This window comes from Gekko japonicus, unplaced genomic scaffold (assembly GCF_001447785.1).
Source record: "Gekko japonicus isolate JY-2015 unplaced genomic scaffold, Gekko_japonicus_V1.1 scaffold77, whole genome shotgun sequence".
Taxonomy (NCBI): domain Eukaryota; kingdom Metazoa; phylum Chordata; class Lepidosauria; order Squamata; family Gekkonidae; genus Gekko; species Gekko japonicus.
The window spans coordinates 2,078,980-2,096,274 of record NW_015161405.1 but is presented as its reverse complement, the minus strand read 5'-3'; the positions used below and the strand labels follow the sequence as shown (position 1 = coordinate 2,096,274).

Genomic DNA, 17,295 nt, shown 5'->3' with positions numbered 1-17,295 from the left:
TGTGTGGCCTTATGACACACTTCCGGTGATGTCAGGGGGTGTGGCCTCATGACACACTTCCGGTGATGTCAGGGGTGTGGCATATGCTAATGAGTTATGCTAATGAGTTCCCCTAGCTCTTTTTCTACGAAACGACCCCTGACCTCTTCTATTAAGTTTTAGGCACTACGTAAAAACTTTATTTACCCATTTGGTGTTTAACTTTCTACTCATTGTATTGTTTTGTTGCTATGCTGGTCTGACTTACTTTCATCTGGTGCCAAAGTTCTTATCAATGTTTATTTATAAAGACCATAGAGGCTAGGGGAATTGCTAAAGACCACAGAGATTAGGGGAATTGCTAGAGTGTCATGGGGTGTGCATCATTTCTGGCTGATCCCCTGGCATCACAGCATCTATGATGCTCCTCACTCCTCAGCCTCTGTCCCCAAAAGCTGCTCTGATTTGCAGGTGTAGGGCTGGCAGGTCTGCCCTGCTGCTTTCCTTGGTTTATCATGTTCTTGTTTTGTGTTGATGTTGATTTGAGTGATATTTTTCTTTAGTGTGTTTTCACTTGCTCAATTTAAAATGACTTAAAATAAAAAGCCTTAGTTTTCATTAGAAAAATGAAAAAAATAAAACAGAATGAGCAGCTCTGACATTCTCACTTACACCAAGGTCCTAGCTTATTAGATCACTCCAATGGATAATTCATTCACTGTTAAATTCATTCAGCTTAGGCTCTTAAGTGGCCCGCTTTATAAAATGTGGTAATAAACCCCCTAACTCATAGGGGAAGAGCAGCAATTAAAGGGGAGAACTGCAGACTATGTGCTTTGAGAAGATCCATTGACATTAACAGGACAACTGCAGGATAAATAGTCTGTGAATCACCTCTTCAAATATCATCAGTGTTGCTCTGTATAAAGCACTCGGAATGAGGACCATCTATACAGGTTCCATTGTGGCAAACTCTAGTCATTCAGGGTTGAGTCAGAAGCTCACAAGAGGGATTCAAGGCCATGAACTAAATAGTAAATGGAGGATGTATACTGTTACTGCCTCTGATTTTATGAGGTTTGATGGTAAACTAGCCACCCCTGTATTCTGAATTGTTTGCTTGTGTGCATGTGTTGCATTTACCCACACTCTGGCTTGCAAATGTCCACTTTTTAAGGCTTACTGAAGCCAGGCTTTGAAAGTATGTGATTATAGAAACATATCTACCTTATCAAGTGCAGTTTGAACTATGGATTCACTCTGAGTATCCAAAGCAGAGGTAGCTTCATCCAGCAATAATATCTTGGGGTTCCTGACTAGAGCACGGGCAATAGCAATGCGTTGTTTTTGCCCTCCGCTTAGTTGGGCTCCCCTTTCACCAACCATGGTGTTGAATTTCTGAGAAATTCAGAGCACAGAAATCAGATACAAATCACATGATACATTTGCAATTTGTTTTAGAAAAGTTATTAATTTTCAAACAGGCATTTTAGAAACATGCTACAGCCAAACACAAAAAGACAGAGTTTTTGTTTTCTAAGACCAGGATATTCTATCTTCCAAATATAGGAGTGATCACCCAAATTGATCAGGGCAGCTTAACTAATAGCTGGAGGTATTCCCGAGGGTGGGTGAGTGGGAAGCAAGATCACAATGTCATATGCTAGTACGAACGAAGATTCATTGATTGGGGTAAACACAGATTACATTGTTTCACTGTAGTTAGCTATTACATTGTTTTATTGTACTTAGCTAGTCACATTTGACTCTTGATGTTTTCTGTATGTTTCTGCACAGACTTCCTTCAGAACAGAGAACCTGAATGCTCAGGTACTCAGAGAAGGCATTTTTTGCTGAGGAAGATTAGGTATTTCTCAAAGAAAACATATTTAAATCAGTTACATAGTAGAAGATCATTCCAGAATTTGGACCATAATGCTTTGCTGTGTCTATGTTACTGTCTTACAAGAGAGACAGATCATAGATTCTGTTTCAGACTATTCTTGGACCTTAACTCACTTCACTGAAGCTTAGCATAGCTTCTCTATGGGATGATTCACACTTCATCCTCATGCATTCAGGGCAGCATCTGAATACATTACAGCCACAAACATCCTAAATTACCTTAAGGACTGCCTGTTCCCATATGAACCTACCCATATACTTTGATCATCTTTGGACGCCTTAGGTTCAGTTGTTCCTGGCATCTGAAGCTAGACACGTGGAAACCTAAGAAAGGTCCTTCTTGATTGTGGCACCAAAACTTTTGAACTTTCTCCCAAGGTAGATTCATCTGCCTCCCTCCCTTTTGCCAGCAGGTGAAGACCTTTTCGTTTTGTTTGGCATACACCCAATACGAGTTACTGGCCCTCCTAATGTTGTTTATTTGCATTTTTAATTGATTTTTCATAATTTTAACTGTATTTTTAATTGTTAAATGTTTTATTTTTTTTAATGTTTGCCACCTTGTGGACCATGATCAGGTGGAAAGGCACTATAAAAATGTTTTAAATAAAATAAATATAAATAAATCTAACAAAAGAATCACCCTCTGTGCTATTTCTGAAGGATTAGCCAAATAATGGCCTCGTTCACACAGCGAATTTGCCGCGGGAGAGCCACGATTGGATGGTGAATTTTCCGGGTGCAATCACACCACAACATCTGGCAAGTGTTCCTGGCATCTGAAGCTAGACACGTGGAAACCTAAGAAAGGTCCTTCTTGATTGTGGCACCAAAACTTTTGAACTTTCTCCCAAGGTAGATTCATCTGCCTCCCTCCCTTTTGCCAGCAGGTGAAGACCTTTTCGTTTTGTTTGGCATACACCCAATACGAGTTACTGGCCCTCCTAGTGTTGTTTATTTGCATTTTTAATTGATTTTTCATAATTTTAACTGTATTTTTAATTGTTAAATGTTTTAATGTTTTTAATGTTTGCCACCTTGTGGACCATGATCAGGTGGAAAGGCACTATAAAAATGTTTTAAATAAAATAAATATAAATAAATCTAACAAAAGAATCACCCTCTGTGCTATTTCTGAAGGATTAGCCAAATAATGGCCTCGTTCACACAGCGAATTTGCCGCGGGAGAGCCACGATTGGATGGTGAATTTTCCGGGTGCAATCACACCACAACATCTGGCAAGTTGAGTGCATCCGTGACCAACCTGTGGCATGCCACTGAAAATGTGTGATAAAAAAATACCTCCTTGAAGGTAGTAGCAAACAGTTTTCCACGGCTGCCTCTGGACTCCCTTGGTGTGATCACGCTTGCGCGGCTTTTCTCTCCGGCCATCTTTGTTGCTGCGCACACGCTGAGGGCCGGAACTGTGGGTTGCCACCGATGCATCTGATTGCGTTGTCACATGGCTAATTGCGGCGTCGCAAATAGCCACGCCTCCCCCCACGTTTTCCGGCATGTGTGATCGGGGCCAATATTTAGATTTTCCCACAACAATTTTTTGCCACACACTTAAACTGTATAACAAATTTAGAGTCCAGTGGCACCTTTAAGACCAACAAAGGTTTATTCAAGAGAAGAGCTTTTGTGTGCATGCACACTTTTTCAAATAAGGTGCCAGTGGACTCTAAATTTGTCCTACTTCTTCAGACCAACATGGCTGACCACCTGGCACTTCAACTGTATGATACTTGAAAAGAGAGATATTGTAAGTAGCGAAAATACTGGGATCATAAAAGAGAATCTGAGTGCTCAGGTACTCACATCAGGAAGTTTTGATATGAAGTCATAAGCATTAGCTTCTTTGGCGGCTTCCGCAATTTCAGCATCTGTTACATCCTCTCTGCCATAGCGAATATTGCCAGCTATTGTGGTGGCAAACAAAGTGGGCTCCTGACTTACAATGCCAATGTTCTCTCTCATCCACTTGATATTAAGTGTCCGGATATCATGTCTATCTATAGTAATCTTAAAAAAAAATGTAAGAATTTATAAATGAGATAAAGCAGAAGGTAGCTATTAGATTTACAGATTTAGCAGTGAATAATATACTGGAAAATGAAATTGCTAAATAGACGGTTTAAATAAATATCTGTTAAGGGATTATTCAGGCTACTATTTTCTCATCCCCCCCCCAGTGAAAACAGACATTTAAAACTAAGAGTAGCATTGCATAAGGAGAAAACAGCTACATTTTTGAACACCTCCCACTCCTCAGCTTCGCCTAGCAAAATGCAACACAAGTATTTTCCCCACTCAAGCACTGGCCTTGGACGTAAATTTTAATTGCAACATACATCTACATATATCTAAGCTGCAATGACAGCAGTTGTATCTTCTAGAAATCCACAGATTTCAGTGAGGTTTGTCCATAATAATAATAATCCATAGTCCATAGTATAATATTGAAATCCTAGAATATGCTGTGGAGAATGCTTTTTGATACATTAATTTGGGCTTCTCATTCCCATTCTCCCCCTCTCAATGATACTTAGAATCAGGGGTCTTGTTGTAGAAAAAGAGCTGCCGGAGCTCATTAGCATAACTCATTAGCATAACTTATTTGCATATGCCACGCCCCCTGACATCACCGGAAGTGACAGAAGGCCACACCCCCTGACATCACCGGAAGTGTGTCAGAAGGCCCGGCTACTGACAAGTGTTTGTCCAGACGCTGCTTAAAGACTGCCAGTGAGGGGGAGCTCACCACCACCCTAGGCAGCTGGTTCCACTGTTGAACAAGTCTTACTGTAAAGAAGTTTTTCCTAAGATCCAGCCAGTACCTTCCTGCCCTTAATTTAAACCCATTATTGTGAGTCCTATCATCTGCTGCCAACAGGAACAGCTCCCTGCCCTCCTCTAAGTGACAGCCCTTCAAATACAAAGAGAGCAATAATCTCCTCCCTCAACCCCCTCTTCTCCAGATTAAACATTCCCATGTCCTTCAGTCTTTCCTCATAGGGCTTGGTCTCCTGGCCCCCGATCATCCTCGTCGCTCTCCTCTGCATGTGCTCCATTCTGTCCACATTTTTAATACCCTGCTCCTTTACACTTGCCGAAACAGCAATGAGAACCCCCTCCAATCTCTTCAATGACCATTCAGTACGGATACTAGTCTTCTGACTGAAGAGAAGTGAGAAATTTACTTATTCCAGGTCTTGGTGAAAACTTTGTATCCCAGCCAATGATCACTCTCTTAAGAACATTATTTTTTAAAAATCACTTTAATTATCCTTGAACAGATTAAATAAAGAAGTACAATTATAAAGAAAACACTAGCATATGTAAATAAAATTATAAATAAAAAAAGAATTCATGTCATTGCTTTGCCTGTTTAGTTAGCATTTAGAGATAAAATGCAGTTCCTTAAATTGGTACCAATCCTTTTAAGAAAAGATCACGTAGCCTCACTACAACTAGGATCTGAGAGATTGGGGGGGGTAGGGCGTGGCTATCTTATATAGATATTATTATGTGAGCCTTACATGACTGTATTAAAACATCTAATTTGTTTTCTCTAAAGGTGTGATGTTAGATACCTCTGAGAATCTCAAAGAATAACTGTTACAAACTCTGTTCTATTGTTCTAGGATTTATTCTGGGCATAAAGCCATTGAGTCATACATTATTCTTCTCAAGGCTGAAAAATGCAAGTCAGGCAGAACAGTGAAAAAAATGCATGTTCACAAATTTACGCTTAAATCAAAAAGCAAACCCTTAGGACTATTATGTCATAACACCCTAAACTGTGATTTGAACTTAGAATCCACAACATGGGAATATGTGCATTGTGCACCTCACTGCTTGATATGGGGGAAAGGATGCACAAGTAATATATCTTCCTCTGTTTCTATTACTTTGGAATCTGAAAAGCAGCTCTGACATTTAACACTCCTGTACACTTTGGACATGAATCTTGCTGTACTGTCCAACGGTATCACTCAACTTTGCATGGCCACTGAATGACAACAAATGAAAGGGGTGTTTTTATTAATGAACTTTGGCATTTAGCTATTAATAATCTGTTGAAATAATTCGCCTGCTAACTGACTAGAAGTAGGAAAAATGTACTAAGACTGCTTGCCAATGAGTGAAAGAACTGAAAATGGGTAAAAGAATGGCATAAACTCAGATACTGGGTAGTGCGCATAACGGTATTATACACTTCTCTCCCTCTGAGGCAAGATTTTCCCTCAGTGTTTCTCTCCCTTTTTGACTGAGCATCCTTATTTATCTATTCTCTTCTTTTCTAAAGAACAATGGCTGTCCCTCCCTGTCACAGTATAATATTTTGTTGCTGGCTCAGACCAGGAACCTGAGGGAAGGGACAAAGTCTCCCTCTTTAATTTAAACTAAAGAAATGGCACTCAAGAGGCTTTTTAAAGTTCAAAAATAACAACATATTTGATTCAAAGTAGAAGGAAAAGGTCAGGTAAAATCAGGGGGTAAAAAGTCTGAGGTAAATCAACAAAGAACTTTGAGGTAAATTAATACCAGGCACAGACTACAGTTCATATGTGAGGAGGAGATTGGATTTATACCCTGCCCTTCACTCAGAGTCTCACAGCAGCTTACAAACTCCTTTCCTTTCTCCTCCCCACAACAGACACCCTGTGAGGTAGGTGGGGCTGAGAGAGCTCTGACAGAAACTGCTCTTTTTCAAGAACAGCTGTTCTAGAACTATGGCTTGCCCAAGATCATCCAGCAGCTGTGAGTGGAGGAGTGGGGAATCAAACCCGGTTCTCCCAGACTAGAGTTGGCACACTTAACTACCACACCAAACTGGCTCTTTAAGCAACTGAGAGTTTTTAAAGCTTTTCACAGTGACTTAGAATCTTAGAGAGGCTTTTTTTTTAGTGTTTCCCAAATACTCCAATATACTTTCTTGAGTGTATTTTACTCTTTTGGTTTCCAGAAGGCAGGGATACTCTATCCAGTACCCAAGCGCCGTCACTAAATGCACCGATACTCTTCTTGAGGGTTGTTTGCCCGCCCACCCCTTGAATGAAACACAACACAACACAGGTTATGGGTTAAACTGGGAATTTTATTTATCCAAAAGCTGATCTGCACCAATACAAAGCAATGCACCGGTACTCTTCTTGAGGTTTTTATTTTTTTTTACTGACTCTTCAGGATTTAAAAGGCAGTTTCTAAACGCATCTGACCAGGGATCACTCCACTCCTCAGAGCTATCTCCCTTTTTCAACTGGGTAGGGAATTCCTTCTCTCACTAAAAGATCTATCCCTTTTTCTGGCCTGAATGAGAGTCTTCTCTGATCTACCCCCTCTCCTCTTGCCAACCTCCCCAGTACTTTGTCTGTGTTAAACTGTTCTCAGTCACGGATGAATTCATACTGAATTCTCCTCAGCATCCAGTTCAGAAGTCTTTCTCTGCTCTACTGATTCTAAACAATCAGATCTCTTGGAGCAGCCCGTCACTGAGGCTCTTTGGCTCTGTGAGGAATTAACCCTTCACAGTCTATTACCTGTTTACACGGCACTTAGAAGATTTTAAAGTGTGATCTGTGACAACCAGGTATTACACATCCTAGCAGTTGCTAGAGGGTGACCTGGTCTCTACACAGCTATCAAGTTCATGGGGTAACCTTGGGCCAGTCACCCTCCTTCCGCCCAACATACTTTTCAGGGTTTTTGCAAGGACAAAATGAATGAAGGGAGATCTATGTGTGCTGCCTTGATCTTGCTGGGAAAAGGATGGGGTTACAATGTGGTAGGATGAGCAATCTACTGCCACGAAATACAGTGGATGGAAAAGATGAGGATGGGTACTACAGCAGTAAAATATAGAGGCAGAATAAGCTGCCTCTATTTAGTGAAATGTATGGAGAAGTCCCTTACACAGGAAAATCAGAACATGAATAGCAGCCATTCAATCAAAACATACCTTTCCTTCATTTGGGTCATAGAATCTCTGCAATAGCTGAATTGTAGTGCTTTTCCCACAGCCACTGGAGCCAACAAAAGCAATAGTTTTCCCTGGCTGGATTTTTAGATTCAGACCTTTGAGAATCTGGAATGATTCACAATCATTTTTTAATCAGTACAACTTTTGCCATCTCTTTACATGAATGGGGCTGACCATATTAGCATGAAATGAAATATGTAAAGACAGTTTGTTCCCATAATCTTCTATACTTCCTCTACTTAGGCTCTATTCTTCTCTTTTTAGAAAAGGCTATTAAATTAAATTAGCCTTTTTATTTTAAACAATGATCAGACTGTCACAGACTGTTCCTTGGGATATAGGTTTGTTATTTTATGATACACTACTCTGTGCATTCAAAAACAATATGTATGATGTTGGACTGGAAGGAAGTATGCTGTTATACAGGCAAATAGGCTGTGGTAAAATCCATGCATTTTTAAAAGAGATTTCCTTTTTTAAAAAGTTCAGGGACCTTTCTACCATTAACAGTATATTTTGTAACTATCACTTTTCTCGTGTCTGAAATGTTTTGCTGAGAAATATCGACACTTGGGTATCAACTTGCCTATATAAAAAACTGACGATGTGTTTGGCGGTCAAGTGCTCTGGTTTTCTTCAATGTGTAAAGGCATATTGAACTCAGCAGCAACAATTAAATCTGCCACACTGTTCTCTACATTTTTGTTTCTTATGTCTGCTTGATAAACACACACTTCTTCAGATTTTCTTCCTTTTTTTGGAAAGGTATCTAACTTCTTTTTAAATGCTTTCTTAAAACGCTTTCCATGTTTTTCCTCTGGTAATGTGCTAAACCTTATATGGTAATACCTTGGAATCTTCTTTGCTTTTGGCACTTTCCCAGCTTTTAAAGAGTTCTGTTCCACCTACTTTCCTTTAGTCAACAAAAGTTTTGTAGCTGGAGATATCATATAGTTATATCTTTACTCTATGTAAGATGGAACAGTTTATTATTAAAACCTTCCTTGCCCTTTCCTCTCACTTCAGTTTTATTTTTTCCTCACACATCTTTATATCCCTCTACTTTGGACAGTTGCTGCCTCATGTCGTAGCCTGAAGTGATATTGACCCCTTCCAGCCTTCATGACTGCCTTTGCTTCTGCCCTGTTTTTTGTTTATGGACTATGCCTAAAGATTCCCCCATCTCTTTTTTTGCTTTGTTTTTGCAGTGTTTTCCCCCCCTTCTTCCCTTTGCTATATTAATTTTCAATGTCATTGATGTTTTTCTGCATTTTACAATAAACTTTCAAATATCTTTAAATCTGTTTTTGAATCATTCATGAACTCCCCAGCCACAAAAATTACTTTCACACCCTTTTATATTAATTTTGATTGGACTATTATTATTGGCCAGAGGCTTAATTTAAAATAGATGCTGTTTCTCCTCCCTTTGTACTATCTGTTGCTGTTTCTGGAATATATGTGAATATTTTCTTTAAATACAGTTCTTTCCCCCCCCCTTCATTAAATTTATCAGATACATTTTCTGCATTGCTACATGTTCCTTTCCATCAACACAGACATGACTGAACAAATCCCCAACACCATTTCTGTTTCTGCACTTACTTTGAAATCCTTCATTACTCCTTGATTTCATATAATATCTTTTCTAACTTTAAATAACTGCCATTCTCCAAATTTGGATACAGTATCTGTGGTTTACTAACTGCCACTGTCTTACTTCTTTTTCCAGAAACCAAAACATTAAACATTTTCAATTTTTGTCCTTTCTAAAACTTTGGTTTCTCTCAGTCTCTTTTTCTTTGTATAATTTTTCATTCTTCTCTATAGACCATTGCCTGTTTTATATCACTTTGCAGCTGCAGGTTCCTTTCAGGCTCAGATATCAGTCAGTGATTCAGTCTGTATGCACCCTTTTTCTCTCACAAAGCCTTTCACAATTTTGAACCATTAGCTGGAGTTTTTCAAACCAGCTCTCACTTTCAACTGCAAATTGTATACCTCCTCTTTTCATTGCTGTGAGAGCATTTCACAGTTTCTAAAGTCCAGTTACTATCAGAGCATTTTACTTTTATTTCCTTTTTTTCTTGTTTTAACAAAACCATATTTTTCTGCATAAGGGGGTCTATACACTCACTCAACATTGTTGGTAGATAATCAATTTTCACTGTTATATTGATTGGCATGGGGCAACCACATTTGATATTATATGGGAACAAATAATCATGGAGGTATATATAAATTATCCAGAAACATCCCTTAGCCTCTGCTCATTTGATATTTGATATTATATGGGAACAAATAATCATGGAGGTATATATAAATTATCCAGAAACATCCCTCAGCCTCTGCTCAAGTCTGTCCTTACAAAATTCCATAAGTTGTCAGGAGCTTGAGAAGCAAATTTCTTCACATTTTTCTGTTTGTGTGTTTTTAAAAAATTGACTGTAAATTGCTTACAAGATTTTATATCTTCTAGAGCAAACTTAATACTCAGTTGGCTTTTTCTTTGCAAAGTTACAAAGTAATTTACAAATTTCTGAGGAGTCCTCCGTGTATGTAGAAACTGCTGCCTTGTCTATGGGAGGGCTGGTTATTCAGCTTGCATGAGTGGCGTGAGCCACCATTAATAATTACATAAAATTATGATGATGACAAACTACATTGGTAAACTGTTTCAAGAAGTGAGCTTACTGGAGTATGGTATAGACAATCAATGACACCCTAAAATGCACAGAAATAACTACTGCATTTTATCAGAGGCTGTAGCTCAGAGGCAGAGCATCTGTTTTGCCTCCAGAAGGTTCCAGGTTCAATCCCTGGCATTTCCAGTTAAAAGAATCAGTTAGGAGGTGATATGAAAGAGCTCTGCCACAGATCCTGGAGAGCAGTTGCCAGTCAGAGTAGGCAATACTGACCTTGACAGGCCAAAGTTCTGACTCAATATACAAGGCAGCTTTACACATTCAAGACATTATGGCCAAGTTCAAACTGGCAGTTTGCCCCGATATAGGCATCTGTGAGGAACGTTTCACAAGCGGATTAAAGGGGCCATTCACACAGGCACATCTGCCTGGCTTTCCCCACCCGTACTCAACCCGTCTTGTAACGCTTCGCTCCCGATTTTAAAAGATACCTGGTGAAAGTGGTAGCAAACCCTGGAGAGCCCGTTTATCCCGCTTCATTCCACTTCCTGAAAGTGTGAATGCTAGCTGTGAAAAGCCGGGAACAGCCACGTTGATAATGTGAACTGGCTGTTCCTGCAGGGATGTGCATAAGGTGCACTTGATTGCCCTGGAGAAGCAGCAGTGATGTGACTGGATGTGCACTGCTCTACTACCCAATGCAGGATGGGGGCAGGTGCAACAGGATCCCACCCCAATTGCTCATGCGCCCATGCAGCATGTCACCGGAGTGAAAAACAGCCGCTTACAGCCGCACCTCCACCAGGAGCAGCTCAACAGTGTGAACGCTCCCTCGCACCTCCTCCCAGTATGCTCCCGCATCAGTTAGCACAGTGTGCCCAGGAAAACCCGGAACAGTTTGTTCCGGCTCTTTTTTGCCATGACATCCTCCCGCTTCAAACTGCCAATCTGAACTCAGCCTATATATTCTTAACCAGATGCAAATATTTATTTATATCACCAACAATATTTGAAAGGAAAATATCTTGAAAAAAATTGGTCATTAAAACTATCAGCACTTTCCCTTTCATTACACAGAATGGGACCATAACACTCCCTTCATACAAACAGCTGCCCCTCTAGAAGATGAAAGGAGGAAAAAAACCTTACTTGAGTGTCTGGTCTGGAAGGGTAGCTAAAATGGACATTCTTGAATTCAATCTTTCCTTGTAGCTTGTCTGGTTTGAATCCTTCTTTAGAGCTGCTATCTATGGCACGGGGCTAGAAAGACATTTGCAAGTAAGTTACAATCCGGGTTGTATCCAGGGTGTGGGAGTGGGTATACGACATCTAAAGCACAGATTTGCTCCATCTAAAGTACAGATTTGACCCAACTGAAGTACAGACTGCCGTTCCTCCAAGAAGCGATTTTCATTATATGTCTGTCAACCTACTTTCATCCTGCCGTTCCTCCAAGAAGCTCATATATGGCTTTCTTCTCTTCCCATTTTAGTGCTACAACAACCTTATGCGTTAGGTGCAGGATGAGAGACAGTGGCCAAAGGTCACTCAATAGGCTTCACTGTTAAGGCTTTAAACTTGCACCTCCCAGGATTTAGTTGGAAACTGTAATCACTTCACAACACTGGATCTTGACATATGTGTGTCATGACAGCTTGCGTTTAAAGAATGAGGGATTTTAAAATAAATAAATAAAAGAGGATGAGTGGAGAGTACAATCCCCATGTGACTCACTTAGCTCTCCCTATTTCATATCTCCCCCATCACTTTCACCTAGGTCATGTTTAAGTTATCCTGAAAAGAACAACACTCCTTTTAGCAACTGAGCACTGCAAGGTGGTTAAAGGAGGTAAGAGATATTAACACCTTTCTTATATAAAGGGAGGCATACATTGTAATAATACAAAACTGTTGGAACATAATAAAAGTTATACCACTGGCAAAACAGAAGACACACATACATGCTTGGCAGTCAGATTATAAATGTTCCTACTGGTCAGAGAGAATCTCCTGATGTCCCCTTAGAGATTTTATTCAGTTTGGTAGGTGGAAAATGTCTATCCACATTCAGGGAAAGAGCATAACTCCTTATGGATTCAAGAATGTGCTTCTAGATGCCCAGAGTAATCACTGTTATCAAAACTTTGCTCCATTTCTTTTAGTATGCATATTGCTTCTGCAATGTGCCAAAAACATGTGATGTATTTTGGCCAATAAATACCTTATTGATAATTTTATAGACCTCATAGGCCGCTCCACGAGCATTTGCCAGGCTCTCTAGATTTGGAGAAGCTTGTCCAATGGAAAATACGCCAATCAGCACAGAAAAGAATACCTACAGGGAGAAAATTATATATGATTTGCCATCAGTTAATGCAGTAATTCAGTTATGAATCCAAAAATGTTTCCTAAAGAAAAAGACAAAAGAGAACAAACAAGGTGGCATTCAATTTTCTTCAGCAGGTTTGTATCTCCTTTCAATCCAGTTATATATTATCTTTTCTCTGAAAACCTTAAAAGGGAGAAACTGGAGAGAATTAGGCCTGGTCCATATATGCCAAGAAGCTTCATGACAGAAAGACAACAAAGATCTTCTGGGGTAGCAGAGTGGACTTGGCATATAGAACTCTTTGCAAAAGGCAACCAGCACCAGAAAAGAATGGTGGATAGAACTACTGTACTAATTTTCTCTCTGCAGAGAACTTTTTATGCAAAAGAACCTTCACACGCAGCAGTGAAGTCCTTTTTTCACTTCAGGGTTCTACTACTTCATTACTATGTCATATACATGTGTGAACCAGTTCTTAACATGGTAGCTATGGATACATTGGGGTTTTTATTTACAGTACAATTAATTTCCACCTAACAACAGTACATGGCATGGTTATTTATTTAAGAATGTAAGAAGAGCCATGCTGGATCAAACCAAAGGTCCACCTAGCCCAGCATTCTGTTCACTCATTGGCCAATCAGGTGCCTCTAGGAAGTCCACAACTGTAACAGCATCTTCCTTCCTGTGCTCCCCAGCCATGGATACAAAAAGGCATACTGCTTCTGGTACTGGAGGGAATAGAAATCCATTGCAGCTAGGAGCTATTTGATAGTCTCAGTGAATTTGTTCAATCTGGTTTTAAAGCCTTCCAAGTTGGCAGCCATAACCACATCCTGTGGCAGTGAGTTCTGCAAATTAACTATGCTGTGCTGTGTGAAGAAGTACTTGCTTTTGTCTGTCCTGACTTCCCACCCTTCAGCTTCAGTGGGATGACCCTGGGTTCCGGTATTTTGGGGAGAGTGAGAAAAGCTTCTCCCTGTTCACTTTCTCTACACCTCTCTCTTTCATTATAACTATGCAGAGCTTCTGGTTTAGTTAACTATGCTTTTCTTTAAGGAATGTCCATTTCAATATTCAACAAACAGTTGGACATAAAGTACTGAGCAGAGCCTGTCAGGAATGCCTCTGTAGGCTGGGTCCTTAACCTTCAAGTCTAAATGAAACTTCTACTTGTGTCTGGAATCCTTAGACCATATTTTAAACTTACAATTAGCACTGTCCCAATGTTATATGTATTTGGCTCATCCTCTACGAGTTTAGTTCCGTACCAAAAGGCAAGTGCATAGCACGCATAGATAAGGAACTGGGTGATGCCCAAAGAAGCATTGGTGGCGATGGCTTTTTTCATTCCAACAATCCTAGCTTCCTCCAAGTTTGCATCATACCTAAAAACAGACCCAAAATGTTAGTATTCAAATGTTTGCTTTGACTTCTGGTTCTACAATTACACTTTGACAAACATTTTCCCCCTTTTTTAAAAATCATGTAACATCTTTGAGCAGCTTGAATCACGTCATATTTCCCCTCTCTGAATACATGGATTGCTTTTTTTTCACAGTAAGTGTGCAGTAAAGTACAACACTGCCGGTGATGAAGGCTGCAAGATGCTCAACTTGTACACTCCATGCTACTTTTATTTTTGTTACTACTAACCACGTGGATGAACACACAATGTGAGTTATGGTAAACTTTGCCCACAGGGATCTGACATGCTGTGTGAATATATCTGAGCCTCCAGATTAGTAATATGGAGGTATCTTTTAAATGCTTATCTGACATAAAACAGCTAAGTGAACTCATACATCCATGGCAATTGAAACAGTTTTATTAATATTTCTACCAACTACTACAAAGAAGCCTATACTTGATGTGCCAGAGATTCCCATCAATGGGGAAGAAGCACACACTTCCATAAGGCTATTGTGTAATCCTTACTACATAAGCCTGAATATGTAATAGGCAAGTCTACCCTGAAAGATTACATTTATATGCTGGCTGGCAGGGATGCATTCACTTACTAAACTCCACTGCCCTTAGGGAATGCTTCATTCAGCTTCTGGAGATAGAGGGTAAAATCTAAGCTTCTACACAGGGGTTTGGGTTTTTTTTGCTTACATTTATGCAGCCGTTGTACACACATATGTACCCACATAATTTTACCTTGCAGTAGCTTTCTTCTGTCCATTAAAAGCCGTAACAGTTCTGATGGCAGACAAGATTTCTTCTGCAACAGCACCTGCTTTAGCATAAGCTGTCAACTCTTTAATAGTTAAATGGGATAGAAGCTAGAAAATGTAAAGGAAAATGACTAAAGGTTAGAGAATGTTAGTTCTCTATATACGAATAAAGTTACTGCATGTGCTCAGAAACTGGAAATGTCTTTTGTTGATATGCCTTAATTCTAGCACTGCATAAGCCCCATTTTGACGTTTATGAGATTGGCTGTACATGTAATTCCCTGTGCAGAGAAATAACCATCTCCTGATTAACTTTCTATACCAAAAGTGATTACATGGATTTTAGTAAAATGACTGACTAAACAGTCTCTTTAAAAATGTGTATGCTAAAAAATGACATTACATTCTCTTAAAATAAAACACAGCACAATGAACTTAGATGGTGTTAACTTAATGAATTATCATTAGTAGCTTTAGTAACTTACGTATGACCACACAGCCCCAGACAAAACAAGAAGAGGGCTAACTGCCAAAATCACAAGAGTAAGCTTCCATCCGTGCACAAATCCTATGATAATCCCTGCCACAAAAGTGGAAGAAAACTGGACTATTAAACTGATCTTGTCTCCAATGCCTTCTTGAATCGTATTAATATCCCTGCAATTAAAGAAGAAAAAATTACTGATGATAGTGGATGCTTTTAATCACGTACTTTTCTGGTGTAATATAATAGTGCTAAGTTCACTATAGTTAAGAAAGGCTGTGGTCAGATGTGCCTTTAGATCTGACTTCAAAGCTGATGCCTGATGAATCTAAAGTGCACGGTCAGAAAGCAACATCTGTGAAAGGTTCTGCAGTCATCAGCAGCCTGTCCTGGTCCGCACCTGAAGTGGAGTAAAAGACACCTGAGAAAGTCCAGTTGTAATGTTTGCTGTTGGGCCACAGATGGAGTTTCCTTGGTCTAATCACTCAAGTGTGCCCTCAGGCTGTCGGGATGGTTTGCTCATTCCATCCCGACTGGGCGCCATTTTTTTTGCTCACTTAGCGATATGCACATAACCACATAATCATCTCCTTCTCTAGGCCAGCTTTGTAAATGAGAAGAAAAGGGAGCGATCTTTGTCAGGCCATCATGGCTCATTGTGAACCAAAGAAATCACAGAGCTCCATGGAAGGAACGGCGAGTGGTCAAAGCTGAGACTTGACTCCCGGTAGTTGGAAAATGGATGTGCAAAAAACTGTACCTTCATTTATGCACATGCACAAAGCAGGCAAAAATAATAATAAAACCCTCCCTGTCCATGCTGTCTGATTGTGCAGTGATGGGCTGAGCCTGCAGCAAAACAGATTATATTGCGATGTCTGATCGAGCGACTCAGTTTCAAATATGAAATAGGAGCGCTTCCCAACAGCACCAAGCACAAAGGGCCCGGGTAGGCGAGGCCCACCATTTGCGGGGCCGGGCGGGAAAGGAAGTGGCTGGCCAGTTGTCAGGTCGGGGGGGGCAGGCGAGTGGTGGGAAGGTAGGCGCCTCCCCTCCCTCCCCAGGCCAATCGCCAGGCAGCGGGGTGGCCGGAGGGAGAGGCCTGGGTATACATGACCCAGGGCACTCGCCGTCCTCACCCCGTTCCATCGGCAATTTCCAAAGAACCTGTGTGTGAGTGGTCATTTGAACAGGGCAGTATAAGGCTGGCCAAGCTGCCCCATCCCGAATACAACCTGGAACTGCAAATGACACATCTGACTGCAGCCAAAGTGGATTTAAATACTATGGAGCTTTTTTTTAGTGTGGTCACAAAATTAGTCTGGTAAGTCTCTCAAGTCTAACATATTTCATTCCATCTTCTTCAAGACCCACACTCATTTACAATACATAACCATATGAACATCATCTTTCTTCTGAGAGTCTCATCACATTTACTAAAGCTCTAAGACATAATAAATGTGCCATATCACATGCAGAAAGTCTGATTATTACTGGAGGAACACCATCACCTACCAACCTAGTTTCTCTTTTCTTTTTTTTCTGGAGGCATCTTAGGAAACAAAAAATGAGACTGAAGCAACAGATCAGCTCTCTTTATACAGAGAGCCACAGGGACTTACCAGCAAGTTGGAAGACAACAGTGTGTATGGAAACAGAACTCAACATCAAAATAGGAAAATGGTATGCTACTTCTATTTTTCACTGTATACTACTATCACCAGAGAGTAAGATCTCAGATCAGCATCCCTGTATGTAACTGGGACCCTCCATAGATCCTCCAGAC

The 17,295-nt window shown here is 40.2% G+C and overlaps 1 protein-coding gene across 1 annotated transcript in view; it reads right to left on the bottom strand.

The window, feature by feature from the left end:
* Window positions 1-17,295, bottom strand: part of ABCB5 (ATP binding cassette subfamily B member 5) — a 55,263-nt gene that overhangs the window by 35,693 nt on the left and 2,275 nt on the right. Inside the window, exons 3-10 of the mRNA XM_015426139.1 lie at window positions 15,511-15,682; window positions 15,009-15,133; window positions 14,056-14,233; window positions 12,738-12,851; window positions 11,666-11,776; window positions 7,851-7,976; window positions 3,707-3,910; window positions 1,207-1,377 (exon numbers count right to left, since the gene is read on the bottom strand). Of these exons, the coding sequence (XP_015281625.1) occupies window positions 1,207-1,377; window positions 3,707-3,910; window positions 7,851-7,976; window positions 11,666-11,776; window positions 12,738-12,851; window positions 14,056-14,233; window positions 15,009-15,133; window positions 15,511-15,682 (1,201 nt within the window). The remainder of the gene's footprint in view (window positions 1-1,206; window positions 1,378-3,706; window positions 3,911-7,850; window positions 7,977-11,665; window positions 11,777-12,737; window positions 12,852-14,055; window positions 14,234-15,008; window positions 15,134-15,510; window positions 15,683-17,295) is intronic.